General features: G+C 39.9%; 1 protein-coding gene across 1 annotated transcript in view; it reads left to right on the top strand.

Annotated features, from left to right (window-relative positions):
- SPHKAP (SPHK1 interactor, AKAP domain containing) overlaps positions 1 to 23,000 on the top strand; it is a 176,812-nt gene that overhangs the window by 129,844 nt on the left and 23,968 nt on the right. The window contains exons 4-7 of the mRNA XM_063086703.1: positions 13,397 to 13,456; positions 14,957 to 15,091; positions 17,559 to 17,817; positions 18,876 to 22,662. Of these exons, the coding sequence (XP_062942773.1) occupies positions 13,397 to 13,456; positions 14,957 to 15,091; positions 17,559 to 17,817; positions 18,876 to 22,662 (4,241 nt within the window). The remainder of the gene's footprint in view (positions 1 to 13,396; positions 13,457 to 14,956; positions 15,092 to 17,558; positions 17,818 to 18,875; positions 22,663 to 23,000) is intronic.

The raw sequence follows: 23,000 nt of genomic DNA, 5'->3' as shown, positions 1-23,000 counted from the left end.
GTGGAATTCAACAAGTAACTGCTGATTGATGGAAGCAGGGAATAACCCCCTTCTGGAAGAACTGCCCAAGGCTAATAAACCACGAAAAGACTATTCCTTAAAAATTATGTAGGAAAACATTTTAGGATGTGTATGCAAAATATAACAACTTTCTATCACCGTTTTATCTTTATATAACCTAGAGCACATCTTTCCAAGCAGGTGACATATAGAAATGCATTGGTGTACTGATTCTCTGGTTTTCATTGGGTTCAAATAATCACTTAGAGCCTGTTGACAAGAAGGAGACACTTACCTGTAACAAAGCTTTAAAATGGAAATCTAAAATAAATATAATGTGTTATTTATCTGGTAAGTGTACATCAAACATTACATGTATATTTATCCTCTTTTTCTAAAAGAAATGTTTTTGAAGACAACATCTTAAATGTTTGTCACAAAATAAATAATTACCTTGAGTAGCATACTTATTTTTTTTTTTAAGCTAGCAATAAAATTGACTTAATGTGTGGGTGGTTAAAAGATCTCTCATCTTTTAGGACTTTCTATACCTTTTACTGTGTCTCTTAACACAAACTGCTTGTATAGCCACCCCAAAACAGCATTTCAAAAATATTTTCTAAAATATCAACAACAACAACAACAAAAAAAAGGCAGAGAAGTTTGACAGTCTCAAGTGTAAATAAAACTTCATATTTCATTTTGTGTGATTGCCTCAATCATTTCAAAGCAATACATGGATACGAATGCAGTAATTTCTCAAACGGTCAAGTGTGTTCCAGAATGTCTGACAGCATGGTGGCATAACGACATTGATGAAAACATTGCCATTTTAGTATCATCAACCTAGAGTACTAATCAAAGAAAACGCCATATTCTTTAGAAGATAATTTTGGTCCAGGGTCTTAAATCTAGTAAACATCTTTTGGTTGGGGTAAGAAAAGAGGCGATGTTTTCCTTGGAAGCTTTGTGGATCAGCATTTTGATAACATCAAATTAAGAGATCCTGTCATTATTACACAGAGCCAGATGGCTGCATTGTTAGAAGGTGCTGAAAGATAATTGGTTTTCTTCTAAGATAAACTATATGTATAGTTTATCATAGTCAACATTCAAATGCCTAGATTTTAAAGACATTTTGACATTATGATTTTGGTCAACATTTTCTAAGCAGGACCTCCATAAGAAAGATTCTCATAATAGGTTTTAAGATGAAAAGATTTCCAGAAGAGGAAGTCAAAAGTCTCACATCCCTGCTGTCCTATAGCTTCTTGGTTTGTCCTTAGCAGATTCATAATACAGTGACATTTCTCAACTATTGCATTTGACAACCTGAATCGTCTAAAATGCTGACTAAAATTAACACATGAAAACATAAAACTGGCCACAGGCAGTGTGGGTTTGATGCTGACATTCAACATCGGTTCTTTTTATATGTTTTCAATTCAAAAAGTCAAGCCTGGTTTGTTTGTTTGTTTCTTTTAATCTGATATACTAGTACTGATTTTGCCTGACAATTTGTACCAAAATAAAACTATTTAGCAAATACAGTTACTTCACGAAAGTTGCTATGAAATACAGTTCACTTAAAAATTATTTTATTTTGTTTTGTTTTACTAGATTTTAACGTCAGCTTCCCTCTTGCACTAGCCTTTCACAAAACTATATTTTATATCACTGGCTAATAAAATTTTGTATTTAAAAATGTCTGCATAGAACTCCACTTATAAAAAGGGAGTTAGAAATAAAAGAAATAACTGAGATTGCTCAACTAAATAATCCATAGTACCACATGGAGAAAAGAGGATATTGCCTACAGACATTCAAATTTTAACTGTATATAAATAACTTTTAAAAATAAGCTATTAGATTATGTAAAAATCAAAATCATAAAGTGGCATCATTTCTCTGTGATATTTATACATACAATGTTTTATTTTAAAACCACAATAATGGCAGAAGAGTGGCATTTGAGTATAAAAGTTAGCAAAATTAGCTTTGTTACGAAGGCAGCAAAAGAAGTCTTTATGGGCTCTCGGCCCATGATGTTGTGTTTCCATCAGCTTTGGCTGAATACATCTGCAGATAAACAAAAACATCTGCATGCACAAAATGAAATGTATTTTCAGTGAATACAATGGAGCTTCCATTCCCAGAAAAATGTTAACACCTTTTACGTGTATTTGTTAACAATTATGGTTCTCAACATTTTGTCTTTTTCTATTTTTTCAGCCAATCCTTATTTGTGGGAGGAAGAAGCCATTCTATGTCCTTTAAACAGTAGCCAATAGCTGGATTATTACTAACCCAGTTAATTCTCCTAAACTTCTCTATATATTCCATTATATTCTTAATGGAAGAAAAAAAATGTATTGACCACATTGGAATTCATTACACAAATAAGAGAAATAATTATTATGTGTTCCTCTGTTGTAAACCTGTCACCTGAGACAGTGCTTCTACTTGATTCATTCATATGCATATGCATTTACCGACAAGAATTTACTGAGCATCTACCAAATGATAAGCACTGAGAATACAAGGTCTGCCCTCATGAACTAACATCTAGTGAAGGCTGAAGGCAAAGGGATATATTGTGACTATCTTATAAGTACTATGTTCAAGAAAAAAAGTTAGTTACATAAAAATACATACTTTAAAAAAAATTCTTCCCTGAGTCATTTTGCAAGTTTGGATTTGCTCATTGAGACATTTTACAAATAACTCAATAGCATCACTCCAGATTGAGGTGAAGAGTCAACACAGCAGCTGAACCTTATCCTTGCACATGCAGCCGCAGCCTCCCCACCCACAGGTTCTCTCCAGCTGTAGGACCACAATGCAGAATCTCCCAAGCTTTAATACTTCAGTCACACTAACACTCACCCTAACCAGCCCCCCTCCCTGCCAAGAAACTTTATTTCAGCTTCCCATTACCAAAAGTTTCCTTTACAACCTTCTGCAATAACACCAGGAGCAGACTCAGTTAGGGAAATACCTAACTTGAACCCAGAGGTCTCTCATGATCCTTATTGCACAGGGAACATATCATAAAATTATGGTTTCCTCTTTCGTTCAGCTCTTTCAAAAGCCTGCTGATTATGTCCAGAGTTTTCACCGTGGAAGAGGAAAGGCATGGGAGTGCTGCCTGCCCACCAACCTCAATCTCACTTCTGGGGTTCCTCTAGAAAGTACTTCTGGGGTTCCTCTAGAAAGTACTTCTTGTCACAGACTAGTCTCCTTCTCCACACCTCGTGCTTAATACAGAGCCCCCTACCAGGCTGTTGCTCAACAGGTACTGATCAGGAGAAGTCACCCATTTCTTGTTCAAGTTTCCTTCTTCTGCATTTAAACATTTCCCCACTCTTCCAGGCTCACCTCAAAGCCAGCCTTCTTTGGAAGTCCACTGGTGATGACCCAGTTCTCCCTACATCCTCTTCCAGCACACGCAGCCTGTCACTTCTGCCTCTCTTCATAATGCTCTTTGTCATTTTAGGGATGTGTCATAACTCCCTGAGAGCAAGAAAGATGTCTTGGGCTGTTTGTCTTCTCAGCACCCAGCACCAAGACCATACACTTCAGAGATGTAGAGCACTTAATTCCCTCTTTAAAACCTTCTGGCTCATAACCACTCATCCCTCAGTTCTTCTACGGAGAGGCTTGTCTTATCTCCACTTGGAGTTCAGCATTAGTGGATGCCTAAATCTCAAGTAAACAGCCCAAGGTCATAGTAAAAGATTTGCTAAGAGCAATCCATCCCATGGACCATTTCACCAAGAAGTGAATTTATTGTTAAGTTATCAAAGCTTGGGTTTCAGGGCTCTTCAGAAACATAGGCCCCACTTTTAATGCCCTGGGATGGGACCTAGTGATGTACTCACATGTACTGTATGCTTTTGTAAAATTTTCAAAAGTAAGATATTTTAGCTATGATTGTCTCTTTCCACTCAGATTTCCACTACATCTTTTTTTTTTTTTAAAGATGACTGGTAAGGGGATCTTAACCCTTGACTTGGTGTTGTCAGCACCACACTCTCCCAAGTGAGCTAACTGGCCAGCCCTATATAGGGATCCAAACCCATGGCCTTGGTGTTATCAGCACCACACTCTCTCAAATGAACCATGGGCTGGCCCCCAGATTTCCACTACATCTTATCTCCCCTCATGTTGAGAGTCACTGGTGTGACCACAGGCATTTGTGCAATCTGACTTAAGGGAAATTGAGTGGGGTTGTGTTTACATGATATACATTTATGTGGCTTGGGGTCACTTTCATATATAGATGCTCCTCAACTTACCATGGGGTTATTCACCCCAATAAACCTATCATAAGTTGAAAATATCATAGTGGAAAATGCATTTAATATACCCAATAAACCCATCATAAAGTCAAAATATTGTAAGTAGAACCATCATTAAGTCGGGGACCGCCTGTATAGTTAAGGGGTTGCTAGCCATCTGTATGTAAGAAGAGTTTCTCGGAATACTCCTGCCATTGAGAATGGCAACTCAACCAGACACTGTGACATGGAGATGTCAGGTCAAAAATTGTATCACCATATGAGCATGTCCTACAGTTCTCAATACCAAAAACATGTTGGTATTGGAGATGAAACAAGGTTTATGTGTCAGAAGCTAGTCTGTATAGAATTGTTCCAGTCATCAGACACGTGAAATTTAAATACAAGATTGGGTTCCCATTGATGCTTAGTTAATCAGAAGCTCTCTACTCGTGGGAATGTATATGATAATGCAGCATTGAAAATTATAAATGCACCATGTATCATTTTTCTTTTTTCATCGGAATCACACAAAAGAGAACCAATCCAAATTCTTATGTTTGCAGAGCACAAAACTGTAATAGTACTGCAAATAGTGAGTATGCCCTTAACAATTCATTTATAAAAGAAATTATATGGTAGTTCCCCACGAAATTTGACAGTAAGCTGGAAACTGTATAAGATATTATCAATAAAAATTTGTGAAGCTGAAAATGTTTTGATCACATCAAAGAAAATGATCATATCAAAGAGATGATCTATATCCAAAAATGTAAGAAAAAAAGGTATTATGGAGGTGTATCAGTCAGTTGATTAGTTAAAATATCACTTTTGTGGAATTTTTTACGTTTGCATATCTGTTTGCCTTTTTAAATTTGAGTTGTATTGTGATTTATTTTTCCTTCTAAATAAATAAATATTCACCTTCACACCTAATTTAGGGCATTTAATTTTGATATTCCTTTTCTTAAAGAAGATCTCCCAAAATAGTGTGTACATCAGGCCCTAAAAACCCTGGGTCATCTCCTGTCACCAAGATGAAGAAAGATACGCATGCCAAGTATAAGCAAGTGATTGGTTGGCGTCTTGCTTTGTTCCTGACTTGGCCCAGCTAACAAGTGTACAAAGGGTCCTCCAGATGTAGGCAGAGTTTCATAATGTAGCCGAGAATAAAAGAAAAGAGAATTTATCTTGAGAGAACTAGAGAAAATGTTGGAGGGCAGATAATCTGTTATTATAGATGCCTTTCTTTGCCTCTGGCCTCTGCTTTGCCCTCTCCCACTATGATATGGGATAATAAGAGCTTTGTGATGCCCAGGGACAAGGTGGTGGGCCTTTCTCCAAGGTGAATGGAAAATCACCTCATCCATTTAATAACTGCAGTCCTACCTGCATGTTATTAAAAGTCCTTGAGTACTAATGGGTAGTGAGTCAGTTTCGCAAGGGCAAAGTTTCAATTATTATACAAATATTCTCAAACTGCTCTAGATCATGAACTGCTTCTGCGCTCTCTCTTCTTTTTATGCTTCCCATTGTACTGTCTGCAAAGCGGCTCATGCCCAGTTTCTCACTATGTTCCCATCTTATTAACCCAAAGAAAGAGGACCTCTGAATAAGAGCATGGGCAGAATTTCATTCCCTTCCCTCTCCCTAATGCCCATCAAGTTATTCTCAGCAAGCAGATACTGAGTCCTAGGGATTCACTGCAAGGACTTCGCGAACCCAGGAAACTTAAGGAAGTCTCCCATTACGAGGGGTCTTCAGAAAGTTCAAGGAGAGATTCTTATTGCCTTTTCATTTTTCCATGAATTTTTTGAAGTACCCTCGTATTTGAGAGTAAAAGAGTAGTCATCTTTGTACTTCAACAATACATAAACTATTTTAGTTTTTAAGGCCTTTCCCAAAATCTTTCGATTACCTTTTTTTTTAAACTCAAAAAGAAAAAGGATGGACTCTGAGAAACCATGACCCCAAACAAGTATCTGAAATCAGAAGGCCCCATATATTTGCAGGCATCTAGTAAGTCCAAACATCTAACTAAATTTCCAGATAATTAATGTACTCAGTTTTGTATGATCAAATCAACCAGTTAAGAATAAAACCCTTTGGATGATTTTTAGCAAAATACTATAAAACCTCATTTGCTTTATCTTATTTAACAAGAACCTTTCAAGATCTTATTTCTAACATTTCCCTTTCTCCAGGCCTGGGTTGCAATCAGACTCTCTTCTTCTCTGTTTCTCTTTTTCTTTTTGGCGGCTGGCTGATAAGGGGATCCAAACCCTTCACCTTGGTGTTACCAGCACCACACTCTAACCACATGAGCTAATGGGTGGGGTCAGCCCCTACCTGTTTCTTGACAGCATGTTGCACTTCCTCACCTCCAGGTACTATTCATGCTCTCTGACCCACTAGTGACACCTGCTCCATTCCCTACCCAAAGAAATCCTTTTTAATCTTTCAAGAATACATCTCATGTCATTGAAACTTTTCCTTCAGTATTCTTCTCCACAACCCCATTTGAATGCCCATAGCAGTTTTCTACCTATGTGATGTATTTGGGATTTAAATTATAACAATTCTTTTGTTGCTGTTCAGAATTATTATTTAATATTGTAGCTATTGTTTTTAGACTAACTTATGCAGACATTTATTTAAGATGGCTAACAAAGAGGCAAACTATACAAGATTAGATATGTTTAAATGAGTGAAATAATGAGGAAAAGATAAATCCACTGATCACACACTTTACTGAGTGGAGAAAGGGAGCAGGACATGAGAGAAAAGAGAGAAGTGGAGGGAAGTGTTCATTGCAATTACAGACACTGTCTTATAAAGACCTGTCACAGGTCTTTTTTCCCCAATGTCTTTTTTTTTTTCCCCCTGTGTCTTTATACTTTTCCATAACGGAAATGATTTCCCCTGGCAGTTCAGCCTTTCATTCTTTTCTTAATTGAAGCATGATTGATTATATATATTTTAGGGGTACAATGTTGACTACCATCACCTGTGCACAACATGTGTGGGTTAAATCAATATTCTTAGCATGTTCATTATTACAAATTGTAATGATTCTTTATGCCCCTTACCTAGTCTCTCCCCTCCGTTCTCTCCCTCCCCGTCTCCCACCTCTAGTAACCATAGACTTGTGCTCTTCTTCTGAACGATGAACTTATTGTTATTGTTGTGGTCCTTCCTTCCTTCCTTCCTTCCTTCCTTCCTTCCTTCCTTCCTTCCTTCCTTCCTTCCTTCCTTCCTTCCTTTTGCTTTTTTCTCAGCACCCTTTTATGAGTGAGGCCATGTGGCATTTCTCTTTCTGTGCCTGGCTTATTTCATTTAACATAGTTTTCTCCAGATTCATCTATGTTGCTGCAAATGGGAGAATTTCATTCTTTTTTATGGCTGAGTAGTATTCCATTTTCTTTATCCAGTCATCCATTGATGGACACTTAGGTTGGTTCCATATTTTGGCTATTTTAAATAGAGCTTCAATGAACATGGGAGTATGGGTGTCCCTTTGACATGATGATTTCCATTCCTCTGGATATATACCCAGCAGTGGGATTGCTGGATCATATGGTAGTTCTACCTGTAGTTGTTTGATAAACCTCCATACTGTTTTCTGTAATGGCTGTGCTAGTTTACAGTCCCACCAACAGTGTAGAAGAATTCCCCTTTCCCCACATCCTCACCAGCATTTGTTATTCTTGGTCTTTTTAATAATGACCAGTCTAACTGGGGTGAGATGATATCTCAATGTGGTTTTGATTTGCATTTTTCTGATGACTAGTGATGGTGAGTATTTTTTCATGTATCTGTTGGCCATTTGTATGTTTTCTTTTGAAAAAAATGTCTACTCAGCTCCTTTGCTCATTTTTTAACTGGACTATTTGATTTTTTACTGTGAAGTTGTTTGAGTTCTTTATGTTTTCTGGATATTAATCCCTGGTCGGATGTATATTTTGTGAATATTTTCTCCCATTCTATAGATTGTCTTTCTTCTCTGTTCATTGTTTCTTTCTCTGTGCAGAAGCTTTTTAGTTTGGTATTATCCCATTTGTTTTTCTTGATTTCTTTTTTGGAATATAAAAATGCTACTGATTTTTGGGTGTTGATTTTGTATCCTGCAGTATTACTGAAATTTTTAATCAGGTCTAAGAGTTTTTTGGTTGTGTCCTTAGGATTTTCTGTATACAGAATCAGCTCATTGCATACAGGGACAGTTTAACTTCATTCTTTCCAATCTGAATGTCCTTTATTTCTTTCTCTTGCCTGATTTCCCTGGCTAGTACTTCCAATACTATGTTAAATAGGAGTGGTGGGAGTGGGCATCCTTGTTTTTTTTCCTGATCTTAAGGGAAAAGCTTTCAGCTTTACCCCTTTCAAAATGATATTGATAGTGGGTTTGTTGTATATGGCTTTTATTCTATTAAGATACTTTCCTTCTACAGCTAATTTGCAGAGGGCCTTTATCATGAAGGGATGTTGAATATTGTCACATGCTTTTTCTGCATCTATGGAGATAATCATATGGTTTTTGTCCTTGATTTTGTTGAAGTGGTGTATCACATTTACTGATCTGTGTGTGTTAAACTATCTGTATTAGTCTGTTTCGTGTTGCTATAACAGAATTACTTGACACTGGGGAATTTATAAGGAAAAGATTGGCTTATGATTCTGGGATAGCTGCATCTGGCATGGGCCTCAAGCTGCTGCTACTCATGGTGGAAAGTGGCAGCAGCCGGCAGGTACAAGCAGATCACATGGTGAGAGGAAGCGAGAGAGAGAGAGAGGAGGTGCCAGGGTCTTTTAAACAACAAGCACTCACAGGAACTAATACAGTGAGAACTCACTCCTTAATCCCCCTCCCCCAGGGAGAGCATTAATCCATTCATGAGGGATCCACCCCCATGACTCAATCAGTTTCCAACACTGCCACATTGGAGATCAAATTTCCACATGAGTTTTGGAGGTGACAACACATCCAAACTCCATCACCATCCTTGCATCCCTGGGTGAATCCCACTTGATCATCTTGTATAAAATTTTTTTGGTGTGTTGCTGTGTTCTGATTGCTAATATTTTGTTGAGGATTTTTGTGCCTATGTCCATCAAAGATATTGGCCCATAGATTTCTTTTTTTGTTGTATCTTTGTCTGGTTTTGGTATCAGGGTGATGTTTGCCTCGTAGAGTGAATTTGGGAGAGTGGCCTGTGTTCCAAGTTTTTGGAATAGTTTGAAGAGAACTTCTAGCAGTAAAGTCATCCAGTCCTGAGCTTTTCTTTTTTGGGAGACTGCTGGTTGCTGCTTCAATCTTATTGCTTGTATTGTTCTGTTCAGGTTTTCTATTCTTGGTTTTTCTATTTTTTTTTATTCTTGGTTTAGGCTTGATAGTTTGTATGTGTCCAGAAATGTATTCAGTTCCTCCAGATTTTCATATTTGTTGGCATATAGTTGTTTATAATAGTCTCTAATGACTCTTTGTATTTCTCTGGTATTGGTAGCAATGTCTCACTTTCCTTGTCTGATTTCTGATATTTGGGTCCTCTTTTTTATTTTTGTTAGCATAGCTAATGGTTTGCCTATTTTATTTATCTTCTCAAAAAACCAACATTTTGTTTCATTGATCTTTTGTATCATTTTGGGGCTATCTATTTTATTTAGTTCTGTTCTGATCTTAATTGTTTCTTCCTGCCTACTACTTTTAAGACTGGATTGTTCTTGTTTTTCTAGTTCTTTGAGGTGTAGCTTTAGGTCATTTATTTAAAGTCTTTCTGATCTTCTGAGTAAGTGTTTATGGCAATAAATTTCCCACTTAGTACTGCTTTTGCAGTATACCACAGGTTTTGGTATGATGTGTCTTTATTTTTGTTAGTTTCAAGGAATTTTTGATTTCCTGTTTAATTTCTTTTTGATCCATAGTCATCCAGGAACCTGTTGTTTATCCATGTATTTGCATAGTTTCCAGAGTTTCACTTGTTATTGATTTCTAGTTTTAATCCATTGTGATCTGAAAAGATACTTGAAATGATTTCAATTTTTTAAAATTTGCTGAGACTTGTTTTGTGACCTACCATGTGGTCTATCCTGGTGAATGTTCCATGTGCTGATGAGAAGAATGAATATTCTGTAGTTGTTGGATGAAATGTTCTGTAGATATCGACCAAGTCCAGTTGGTCTAAGGTATAGTTTAAATCCTGTGTTTCACTGTTGATTTGTTGCCTAGATGATCTGTCCGATGCCACTAGAGGGGTGTTCAGATTCCCCACTATTATCATATTGGGGTCTATCTCTTTCTTTGGATCTAATGTGTTTGTTTTATATATCTGGGTACTCTGGTGTTGGGTGCATACATACTTATCATTGTTATGTCTTCTTGCTGGATAGATCCCTTTATCATCATATAGTGGCCTTCTTTGTTTTTATGGTTTTTGGTTTCAAGTCTATTTTATCTGTTATAAAAATAGCTACTCCTGCTGGTTTTGGGTTTCCATTTTTATAGTATACCTTTTCCATCCTTTCACTTTTAGTCTGTGTGTGTCTTTATAGGTCAGATAAGTCTCTTGGAGATAGCATATAGTTGGGTCTAGCTTTTTAATCCAGTCAGTCAGTCTGTCTTTTGAATAGGGAATTCAAGCCTTTTATGTTTAGGGTTGTTATTGACAAGTATTCGTTTACTCCTGCCATTTAATTGCTTTTTGTTTAGATGTTTAAATAACTTTTGCTCCTTTCTTCCCCTTTTATTATTTGCCTTCAATGTTTATTGGTTTTTTGAGATGGTATGATTTAGTTTCTTTCTCTTTCTCATTTGCGTTTGTGTTTTAACAGCGGGTTCTGTTCTTTCTTGTGTTTTCATAATAGTGATTATCAACGTTCGGATTCCACATGTAGAACTTCCTTGAGAATTTCTTGCAGGGCTGATCACACAGTAGTGAACTCCTGCAGTTTTTCTGGGAAATACACTATTTCTCCCTCATTTCTGAAGGATAACCTTGTTGGGTATGGTATATTTGACTGGCAATTTTTTTCTTTTAGTATTTTGAATATATCATCCCATTTTCTTCCAGCCTGTAGAGATTCAGTTGAGAAGTCTGCTGTTAGTCTGATGGAGGCTCCCTTGTAGGAGATTTGACACTTCTCTCTTGCTGCTTTTAGAATTCTCTCTTTGTCTTTGAGCTTTGCCATTTTGATTATAATGTGTATCACAGAAAATCTTTTTGGATTGAACCTGTTTGGGTACCTTTGATCCTCCTGGATCTGAAGGTTTGTATCTCTCCCAACACCTGGGAAGTTTTCCACTATTATTTCATTGAATATGTTTTCAATACTTTTCCTTATTCCTCCCCTTCTGGAACACCCATGATTTGGATGTTTGTGCACTTCAGGTTGACTGCTAGCTCTCTTCAATTTTTCTTCATTGTTTTAAATAATTTTTTTTACTTTTCTTTTTCTTTTTTTTTTTTTTTTGGTCTGCCTGGGTTGTCTCAAAAACATAATCTTCAAGATTTTTTTTTCTGCTTGTTCTTATCTGCTGCTTAAGTTCTTGGTTGTGTTTTTTATTTTGTTGAATGAATCCTTCAGCTCCATGAGCTGCATTCATTTTTAGGGCATTGATATCTTTGTACATTTCTTCCTTCAGATCCTGTATACTTTTTTTCATTTCACTGTGTCATCTACTTGAGTCTTCTCATATCTCATTGAGCTTTCTTAAGATTGTTGCTCAAAATTTCTTTTCAGTCCTTTCAAGGACTTCCTGCTCTGAAGGTTCTGGTATGTCAGAATTATTATATTCCTTTGGTGTCATATTTTCTTTCTTTTTTTTTTTCTTATTTCTATTATCTCTGAATTGGTGTCTAGTCATCTGGTAGAGCAGTTGCTTATTCTAGTACTCTGAAGTGAGCTTTGAGGAGAGACTTCCTCTTGTAGATGTGTTTTATAAGGTCCATTGAATGGAGTGTTTTCATATTGGTGCCTGTTGGATGCCATAGTGTGGTCTCTGTGTAAATACTTTGATTAAATTCAGTGTTGGAATTATATGTGAGGGCCTCCGTGGCCTAGTTCCTGGGGGCACTTAGTGACTCCTTGGTGAGGATGGTGACACATGGACAAGCTCTTGAATTCTTGGGAGAAGTGCATTGGAGCCCTGTCACTCTTTGGCTATTGTGGGTGACCTTGGGCAGGCCTGTTGGAACCCTGGCTAATTCCTCCTGTCCCTGATGAGTGCACTGGGGTATACTGGTGCTCCTTGATTTGAATGAGTGACCCTGGGTGGGTTTCTCTTTCTTCTTTCCTACAGGCAGAGGTTCCTCCTGGGACCTTGCTTTCCCTGGTTGAGGGATGGGTTGATGTTGATAGGGAATTTTCTTCTCTGCTCTATTTGAGTGTCCTGGGTTTCTGTATTCTTGGGGAATTCCACATGTGCCTCTCCTCAGATGAAGGAAGTCCAGTGAGCTGCACACATACTTTGCAACCCCAGTTGTGCTACTGCATAATGAAGTATTAATTCTCCTTGTGGGCTGGGCCACTGGGTCGCAGGTTTGAGGTCACTCACCTCTTTCCCTGGGCCCCACTGGTGACTCTCCTTCTGTCTATGCCAATTAGTGGTCAGCAAGCCTCTTATGAGGCTGCAGCGGCTACTGGCATGGCAGCAAGCCACACTTGTAGCAGCAGTTGCTATGGTGGTGGCTGTCACAAGCCACTCGTTCAGCACTAGTGCCTGTGACAGTGGTAGGGAATGCTGCTGCCAGCAAGGCAGCCGGTTGCACTGGTGCTGTCCATCATGGCACTGGCTGTCCTTTCTTTCCCCATTTCATGAGATTAGATGATGCCTTATAAATCTTAGGATTTTGTTGTGACTGTTATATTGGTTCTAAAACAAGCAGACATTTTTTACTATGTTGGGCCATGAAAGGGAAAGGGTATTTGCTGGGGCTGATGGGAAGCATGAGCAAGGTGTTAAAGATTTACATAGAAGGCCAAAGGTGAAACAGCTGTTTCTACGCCAAACTATATAAAATATATAGAACTCTCAAATCATTGCCACAACTGATTCTTACTTTCTTCTGAAAGGACTGCCATGTTTTTCACTTAACTGATGTTTTTGCCCTCTTTTCTAGGTCTGCTTTGTGAACCTGGATGTAACCAAGGATGAATGCAGCCCAGAGCACCTGCAACAGGTAAAACTTGGAACTCCAGCCCTCCAGAAGCTCATCTCAAGGGCTACTTAGTATGACTTCATCCTGTAGATGATGCTTATTTTGTAGGAGGCTCTTTAGATGGTTCCATGCTTTCCCATGTAGGCAGCACTGTTCAAGCAGGCACTCTTCCTCTTGCCCTCAAGTGCCTTCATGTGACTTTCCCTTCTCCCCCCTTCCTCTGCTCTCAAATGCCCTGTCTGAGATGACTTTTCCAAAGTCTTTACAAAATCAGCTGGATTCCCTCTGTCTCTCAGCTTTGCCCCTTCCTGCTGCATTCATCAAATGTTTTATCTCTAATCTTGACTTCATTGTCTTACACACATGAGGGGCTTGAAATTTTTCATACTGTGGTGCTAAATATCCCAAGTTCATGCAAGGTTGTGAAGATCCTGATGTAAATCTTTGGCAACACTGAAACACTTGGAGGTCTGTTCAGTTCTTTGGAAGCAGAGCCTTCTGGTACAATAGGAAGAATGAAGTAGTGTGATAAGATTGTCATTCTATGCCCAAAGCTGACATTGGTTTGACCTCTGTAATACTGTTTAAAGTATAACAGCTCACCATTTGGAGGTTGAGTATCACAGATCAGCAGACCTGCAATCACATTGTTATTGCTATAATGTTTTTTCTTGACAATGCTGAACCCGAAGCTTCTCAACCCAGTTGCCCACATAGATTATCCATCAAAAATTTTCACCAAGCTCCAAATATCATCATTTGTGTAGTACTGGAGCCATTTTTTAAAATAAATTGTACAAAATTTATCTGATCAAATTATGGTGCAGAGTCTATCAAACAGAGAGCATAGGAAGGACCAAAGCAAATTGGCATCTTAAGAACTGTGTATTTAAAGAATAGATGTGAGTGATTTGAGATAATCTTTTGCTTTGGCCAAGAGAAGACACTTTGGCACTGATTAAGTTACATAAAATTGTGTGAGTTATTAATCTTCTCTGGGTCTTAAGCTGCTATGTGTAAAATGAAAGTAATAACGGTACCTAATCCGTATAGACTTATTGTAAAAATTATATGCAGTGAGATGAAATATATGTACATTCCTTAGCATAGTGCCTAGTACATAACCAGAATAAAATCAATTAGTCATCATTTTATTATTATTAAAATTGGCTTTATTAGCATAAAATATTATTAAAAAACAATTCTCCTAAGACCTTAAAAAGAAAAATGTTTTCAAACTACTGTTTATACCTGTGGTGTGACAGTAATTATTAAATGTTTACTTTGGAAAATTTAGAAGTAAAAATTTCTAAAGCTTAAATTTTCTGTTCCAATCTAAACTCTTAAGTTTTAATTTTACACAATTTCTTCTAGTAATAATCTTAGTAGATTAAGCAATATGTACTATGAGCAGTTATATGGGTAAATTATTTTTGCAAGTAAAATTATTTGGTAGTTTCTTGGTAGTATTTTGGAAGTAAAAAGAAATCATCTAAACTAATAAAGATTCTTGCTCTACAGAAATTGGTCAACATTTCACCAGATCTTCCAAAACTTATCAACTCCATGAATGTTCAACAACCAAAAGAAAATGAAATTGTCCTCTTAAGTGGGTTAGCGTCTGGGAATCTCCAGGCAGATTTTGAAGTTTCACAGGTAAGGAATATAAGTTCTTGATAAGCCATTTGCTTAATAATAAGTCCTCTATAGTCAGCTCAGCTCAAATCATTATGAACCCCAAACAGATGCTACACGTAAACTCCTATAGCATATGAATCAACATCTCTGTATTTGAAAATAGTCTTCATTTGTATTTCTCCTAAATATTGCCACTCAGAGGTTGACAGGGTTTGCCCTTACATCAACTCCTACTTTCAATTATCTTCTCAAATTCATGGTGCTAAATTGTACTTGAACTGAAGCAGACATATAGAGCTTTGGTTATTTAGCTTGGATTTCTACAAATCTACTGGATAATCAAAAACAGAACTGTCTTCTCTTTTAGGAACAGTACCAAAATTCTAATTCATACCTTGTGATCCCAGAAGCCCACAATATTATCTTTTCAGATGTTCGTTGTTCCTTAGGAGATACCAGACTAGCCAAGCTAGCAAATAGAGGACAGTAGCCCCAAGGATGAAAAGGGAATTTCCCGGACTCCAAAAATAAAATTCCCATTAAAAAAAATGTTATTTAAATGAAGTAAAAACTGTTTGGAACCCTGTACCAGCCAGCCGCCAAAAAATAAAAATTTTAAAAAATGAAGTAAAGACTAAAATACTATTATTATTATTATTCAGTGCATTCATGTTCATTGCTATTATACAAATCATCATAACATCATTTATTTGAAGAAACATAGGTAAAATTGCTTAATCAATTTACAAGAAAAATACACATAAGGCATGTTATAGTGATGTATGTATAACATAGATCCAGATTGAAATGATGAGCATTTGTCTTCCACCAAACTGTTCTTCCTTGGATTTTTAGTTTTGCAGTAGCTTTTTAAAATCTTCTTTTATCCTACAATCCTTCCAAATCTCAAGAAACCAAGAAAGTCATGCACTATTTCTTACTCTATTCCAGGTGCTTCGTGAAGATTGACACATAGCCCATTACAATTTGCTATTCAAGATGTCAATCTAATAGTACTTTTTCTTAGAAGTTCAGGTTTTTGAAAAAACACAGAAAATGACTCAAAGTACCCTCTGTATTAGACAAAACCACAATGACAAGAAATAATACCCAAACCTGAGTTTTAAGAGCCTCTCTACACCAGTCCTACAGTTTCTCCACTGCTGTGCCGGGCTTTGATCTCTGACCTTACCAATTAAAAGCTTTTTGCTAAATCTAGGGTTGGGCTCATTATAACAAGTGATGTTTCAGGTAGAGCAACCCAAGTAGAAAATTAACTCCCCTCAAAGCCAAAACCTTTGCCCATTTCTAAAACAGGCTACTTTCAGACTTTCAAACCTGATCTATTTTTTCTTACATCATTTAATTTAGAAACCATAATTGTAAATTCTTTCTCTTCCTCTTTGAAATAAAAATCTTTTTTTAAAGGCTCATGCCAGGTTTACACCTCAGGAATGTGTTTCTCAAAAACCTGGGGGCAATCTCTTTGAAATGTAATCATCAAAGAAGATAGTGGACCTAATTTCCCAGCCTCTGTGGAAGGGTAGGAGCCTTGCTTCTGTGGGCATCTCGCTCCGAGTTGTAAAACTACCTCCTGTCATGAAGATACAAAAAAGTTTGCTTTTCCTTTAGGTAAAGCCAATTAGCAAACACAAATGGCCTAAGATCTCCTCCTCACCTCAGCTCCTAAGAACCCTATTGCCTTTTGTTTTAGTGGAGCTGTGGTTCAACCTAGTTCTGGCCTCTCTTCCCTTATATTAGTCTGTTTCTGTTGCTTATAACAAAATTCCTGAAACTGGGTAATTTAAAAAAAAAAAAAAAAAAAACATTTATTACTTACAGTTGCTGAGGCTGGGAAGCCCAAAGTCCAGGGAACACATCTGAAGAAGGCCTTGGTGGTGGTGACAGTGATGTAGGGGTCTCACATGGCAGATTGGCAGAGCAGAGAGAGAGCTAACTCCACATTCCTCTTTTAAAGCCCTCAGAACCACACCCATGGCCACCATTAAACCATCAATGGATTAATCCATTCACCAGGGCATGGTTCCCACAATCTAATTACCTCTTTAAGGCCCCACCTCTCAATTACCACAATAGGATTTCCCACCCTCTTAATACTGTTATAGTACGGATTAAGTTTTGGGGGGATATTCAGTCTATGGCACCCCTATTTTAATAGCCTTCAATAAACTCTTTCTTATCTGTTTTTCTTTGCCCAGTTTAATATTTGCTTTAACAGGAAGAAGCTGTAATACAGCTGGTCTATCTCACCCTCAGTCAAATTTTCTCCTAGGTACCCTGTGTTCCCAAACATCACTTCAATTTTTTTTTCAAGTAGTTCATCAATATAAGCCCAGAAAATATTTCAAGTATTTTAAAAGTCCCCATTCCTTTTAACAGGAGAGATTGGTAGAAAGAGAAAGGTCAGGACAATAGACTTTTATTTTCCCTTTTTAATAAATGCCTTTTTTCCCTCTGCTTTTAGTACCCTTGGCTGCCAGATATCTGCTTGGTCCAGTGTGCAAGAGGGAACAAACCAAACAGTACCAATTGCATCATCTTTGAAATCAACAAATTTTTGATTGGTCTGGACCTGGTACAGGAGCGGCAGCTCCACCTGGAAACAAACCTCTTGAAACTGGAGGATGACACAAACTGTTCCTTGTCCTCAATTGAGGAAGACTTTCTCACCGCTTCTGAGCACTTGGAGGAGGAAAGCGAGGTGGAAGAATACAGCAGGAATGGTGAGAACGTTCCAATGAAACAAATGTATATCCTGAAATGAGTCACCCTGTAAAAGGTCTCGGTGAGATTTCAGAAAAGCTTCAAGCCACATCAGTTGGGCTGACACATCATAATCTTCACTTGCTGAGTTTTAAGGAAGGAAGGAGGAAAAGAGAACACTGATGAAGATGCTGACTAGTGCCCTTAGCAGACTTAATGGTTGAATGGACCCGAACTCCAAAAGATGCCTTAGGGATGCTGAAGGAAATCTGTGTGTTTCAAGGGGAAATCCTCCTGCCTGCCAAGAGAGGGAGGCTGTGACTGGGAGGAAAGTTAACTTCCCTAAGACTTCCATAAAAGCTGTATATTAGCTGGAGCCAAGTTGGATGGCCTGGATTTGAATCCCAGTACTGTCACTTTGAGGCTGTGAGACCTGGGCAAATAATCTAACCTTTCTGAGCTCTCCTTTCCTTCTCTGTAATCTGGGAGTACAGTAGTTCCTACAGCTAATGATTGTTGTGAGGGCAGAGGAGACAACCTGGGAAAGTGCTCAGCACTCATTTATTCTGGGCTCTTTCTGTTGACTCATTAACAGAGCTCAATGAACAATGGGTTCCTTCCCCCCATTATTAGCCACAGAGGAAGGGATACCCCAGATGTTGCTTCCACTGTCTCTGGGGCAAGTCCCATGCAAACTTCACAGCAAATCTTTGCAACAAGGTCTACGCTTGAGGTTGCTCTACATATCCTTCCTCCTCCCTCTGTACCTACTAGAAAGCTCTAGGATGCAATTGTTTGCATTGCTTTCCCCTGAACAATGGTGACCAGTCCTCACCTACTCTGGCACTTGCATTTGTATCCCATGTTGAAAGCCATTGTGTCGGGTGGCGATCCATAATAAAATTCAAAAACCTTTTCAGATTCACTTTTCTCAAAGAAACATTCAGAATACTATATTTAAAGGGGAAAAAAAAGATAGCTGATGCTTTAAGACATTTTTAGAAAGTAATTATTATTTTAGACTCATGATGACCTGCTATCCAAAAACTAATAGTGGCCCTCATTTTCTCTTCACCAGGTTATGAAAATATAAATGTTTCAGCTAATGTTTTGGAAAGTGAAAAACCAAAGGAAGCTACCCAAGAGGAATGGAATTACAATCAGGAAAAGTTGATTTGTGCCCTGGAAGACAACTGCATTAGCAAATATCACACAGCGTTGATTAAAGCAGAACGATCTCTGGAAGATGTAGTAGAAAACACTGACTTGCAGAGTCTAGATCCCTCAGCCAAGCCACCACAGTGGAAAGGTGTAGCTGTGGGGAGTGAGAGGACAGCCACAAATTATCGTTATTCAGAACATTTTAAAGGTCAAGTGGAAAAATCCCAGGCACTGTATAATCCAAATGAAGCTCATTTCTCCACGATGGTTAAGAAAGATGTGTCTTCTGCATGTGGCACTTTCACTGAGCAGGGCAGCAACTCAGACCCAGGAGACCATGAAAACACTAGAAACTATCTTCCTCCTATACAAGATGGAAAAGCCATGACAGGCAAATATGCTACAAATTTAGCAGAATCCGTGCTGCAAGATGCATTTATTAGATTATCTCAGTCTCAGCCTACACTACTCTGGGAACCTGCAGTCAGTGTCCCTGTAGAAAGGGCCCTACTTCCCAGTAGCTGTTCCACAAAAGATATAGTGGACTCTCAGTCATGGAATGAGCTCCCCCAAATCGTCATCGTTCAGAGTCCAGACGGCAGCGATGCTGTCCCTGAGCCAGGCATCTCCTCGTGGCCCAGGATGGAAGCCTCTGTTGAAACCCCAGGTGTCCTCCCTGGACAGAACTCCAGCAGTCATCCCCAGAGTGCTCTAGAAGTAGCGTTAGCTTGTGCGGCCACCGTGATTGGAACCATTTCCAGTCCGCAAGCCACAGAAAGACTCAGATTGGAGCAAGAATCCCTGGTATCAAACTGTCCACCGGGAGGCAATGAAGCACGGCAACCTCGAACATCCCCAGTCCTCCAGGAACCTTCCATCAGCGAATACTCCTTTCCATCTGCTTTGTGTGGCATGACTCAGGTGGCAAGTGCCGTTGCTGTCTGTGGCCTGGGTGAAAGAGAAGAGGTGACGTGCCCTACGGCTCCAAGTGGCCTCTTGCCTACAAGTGAGGTTTCTGAAGCAACCTCCCCACTTTGTAGTTTTGCAGCAGGGAGGAGCATGGAGCTGGAGAAGGAAGCCATTGCAGAGGGATTGCTTAAGGAGGCTGCTCTGGTTTTAACACGGCCTAATACCTACAGCAGCCTTGGAGACTTCGTGGACTCCATGAACAGGAGGGTCATAGAAACTGCTTCAAAGCCTCAGACTCTGTGCTCAGAAAATGTCCTCAGGAATGAACTGGCCCAGACCCTGTCCCATGTGATCCTGAAGCATTCCATCGATGAAGTTCACCAGAAACATAAAGTGATCGACCCCAGCAATGACAGGCATTCATCTGAAACTCTGGACACCTTCATGGATAGTGTAAATCAACTGCTCTTCAGTGTGATATGCTTCACGTTCAAGGAGATGAGCCATATTGCACGGCTTGGTGAATGTCCCACCGCCCTTTCTAAGGAGACCATTCAGTGGAGGAAGACAGAACTGGGCAGCCAGCCATCAGGTCAAGCTGCTAATCAAGCATGGACAGAAGCCACTGAACACTCCAGCAGCCACCCACTTCGCACTGCACACAGCGGCGGTCTCCTCGTCAGTGATCTTGTGGATGACGTGCATCTGAAGCAAGACGGCAATGGCTTATCGGGGCGGGGCCTCGTCAGGATCCCTACACTGCAATCTGAGGTGTCATGTAGTCACAGAGTCCCTGATTCTTCCACTGCTAAAACATCTCCCAAAGATCTATATCTGAAAGGAACAGTGGCAGAGGATACGGAACCCCCTCGTCAGTCACCCAGCCACTGCGAGAATGAAGGCAGAGCCTCTTGCAGAGCAGAGAGTGCACTGACAGTCAGCAAGTGCAGACGCAGCTCCCAGGGTGCTGAGGACAGTATCACCCCAGACACCCAAGAGAAGTGCAATTGTGCCACACCTCTGAACAACGAAGCCCAAGTTCATCTGTCCTTGTTAGGGGATGACGTGCCCCTTCCTGCTCCGTCCACGCTGCCAGCGAAGCAAGCCGGCGTCTACTGCATTACAGACTTTGCCGAGGAATTAGCGGAGACGGTCGTCTCCATGGCAACTGAGATGGCAGCAATTTGCCTTGACAACTCCAGCGGAAAACAACCCTGGTTTTGTGCATGGAAAAGAGGGAGCGAGTTTCTGGTTACACCAAACGTGTCATGCCGGTCCTTGAAGAGAAAGAAGGAAAGCCAGGCTGGTGGGGCCGCTGTGAGGAAACACAAGCCCCCCCGGCTCAGTGAGATCAAGAGGAAGACGGATGAGCACCCCGAACTGAAGGAGAAGCTGATGAACAGGGTCGTGGACGAGTCTCTGAACCTGGAGGACGTCCCAGATTCTGTCAATGTTTTCGCAAATGAAGTGGCAGCCAAGATCATGAACCTGACGGAGTTCTCCATGGTGGACGGTGTGGGGCAAGCCCAGGGCTATCCCCGGAATCGGTTCCTGGGGGGCTGCGACAGGTGGAACCGGCTGAAGGCCTCCAGCTGTGAAAGCATCCCAGAGGAGGACTCTGAGGCCAGGGCCTACAGAAACGGCCTGGGGTTAATGAGCACCTTAAGCCAGCCGGTCAGCAGGGCCAGCTCAGTCTCCAAACAGTCCAGCTGCGAGAGCATCACGGATGAGTTTTCCAGGTTCATGGTGAACCAGATGGAAAATGAAGGGAGAGGATTTGAGTTACTGCTGGATTACTATGCAGGCAAGAATGCCAGCAGCATTCTGAGCTCAGCAATGCAAAAAGCATGCCGGAAAAATGACCACCTGGGCGTGCGGTCGAGCTGCCCCTCCAAGCAGTCCAGCACAGAGAGCATCACCGAGGAGTTCTACAGGTACATGCTGAGGGACATGGAGAGAGAAAGCAAAGATAGCCCCTCCTCCAGACGAAGCAGCCACGACTGGACGGCTGGCTTGCTGTCTCCCTCTCCGCGATCCCCATTGTGCTGCAGACAGTCGTCCATGCCCGATAGCAGATCCCCATGCGCCAGGTTAACAGTGAACGCACCCATCAAGGCCAACTCCTTAGACAGCTTTGCTCAAAACTGCCCGCAACATTTCCTCAGCGTGCAGCCGGTCAGCAGCGCTTCCTCATCGGGTCTTTGCAAATCTGACTCTTGCTTGTATCTAAGAGGCGGGACCGACCAGATCACAAACACGTTAATTCACGAAACGTGGGCCAGCTCAATTGAGGCCCTCATGCGCAAGAACAAAATTATCGTGGATGAGGCAGAGGCAGCTGATGCTGAGCCTAATTCTGGTGGCTGTCCCTTGCAAGTGGAGAATTGTGCAAACAGGTTAGCTGCAAGCAGAGTTCACAGTGGGCCAACTCTGCTTGTTCAGGAGTCTGTCGGGGAAACGAGGAGAGACTCTGTTACCGAAATCAAACATCCCCCAGTGTCGTCTCCGAGCAAAACCTCTCCTCTTACAAACCACAACAGTTTCGATTCTAAACAAGAAACTTCCTCGTGCTGTGATGTTGTCCCTCGAAACCACACCAGGCTGTCACTTTGCTCAAGGGAAGTGCCGTTGATTCAGATCGAAACAGATCAAAGAGAAGAGTGTGTTGGAGAACCTGAACCCTTTCTTTCCAAAAGCAGGCCCCTAGAAGAAGCAGAAGAGTGTTTGCATAAGGAAAAAGCCCCAGATGTAGCAAAGGGTGGAGAAACAGTTGTGAGCGACTGTCAAAACTGTAGGTGAGTGAATCATTTCTTAGACCAGGTGGGGGCATGCGACTGGCGTTTGCATCTTAATTAGTATTTATTCTAAATCTTAGACATAAAGGGACTTCATTAATGAAAGAACTGAATTCCTGAGACAAAAAAAAAATAATAATAACCTCCTGGGCTAATATGCACTTACAATAGAAGTTGGAAGGTTTTTTTTTTTTTTTCAATCTCCAAAAAAATTTGTTTATATAACAAAGGAAATAAAATTAAATTTTATTTAATTAAATAAAAATTAAAATTAATCTCCCATGGTTTTCTACCTTTTAAAATTCAATCATGGCAACTTTTAAGCAAAATAATAATAA

Source organism: Cynocephalus volans, chromosome 1 (assembly GCF_027409185.1).
Source record: "Cynocephalus volans isolate mCynVol1 chromosome 1, mCynVol1.pri, whole genome shotgun sequence".
NCBI lineage: Eukaryota > Metazoa > Chordata > Mammalia > Dermoptera > Cynocephalidae > Cynocephalus > Cynocephalus volans.
Note: the sequence above shows the minus strand (reverse complement) of the source record. Positions and strands in the feature narration are given on the sequence as shown.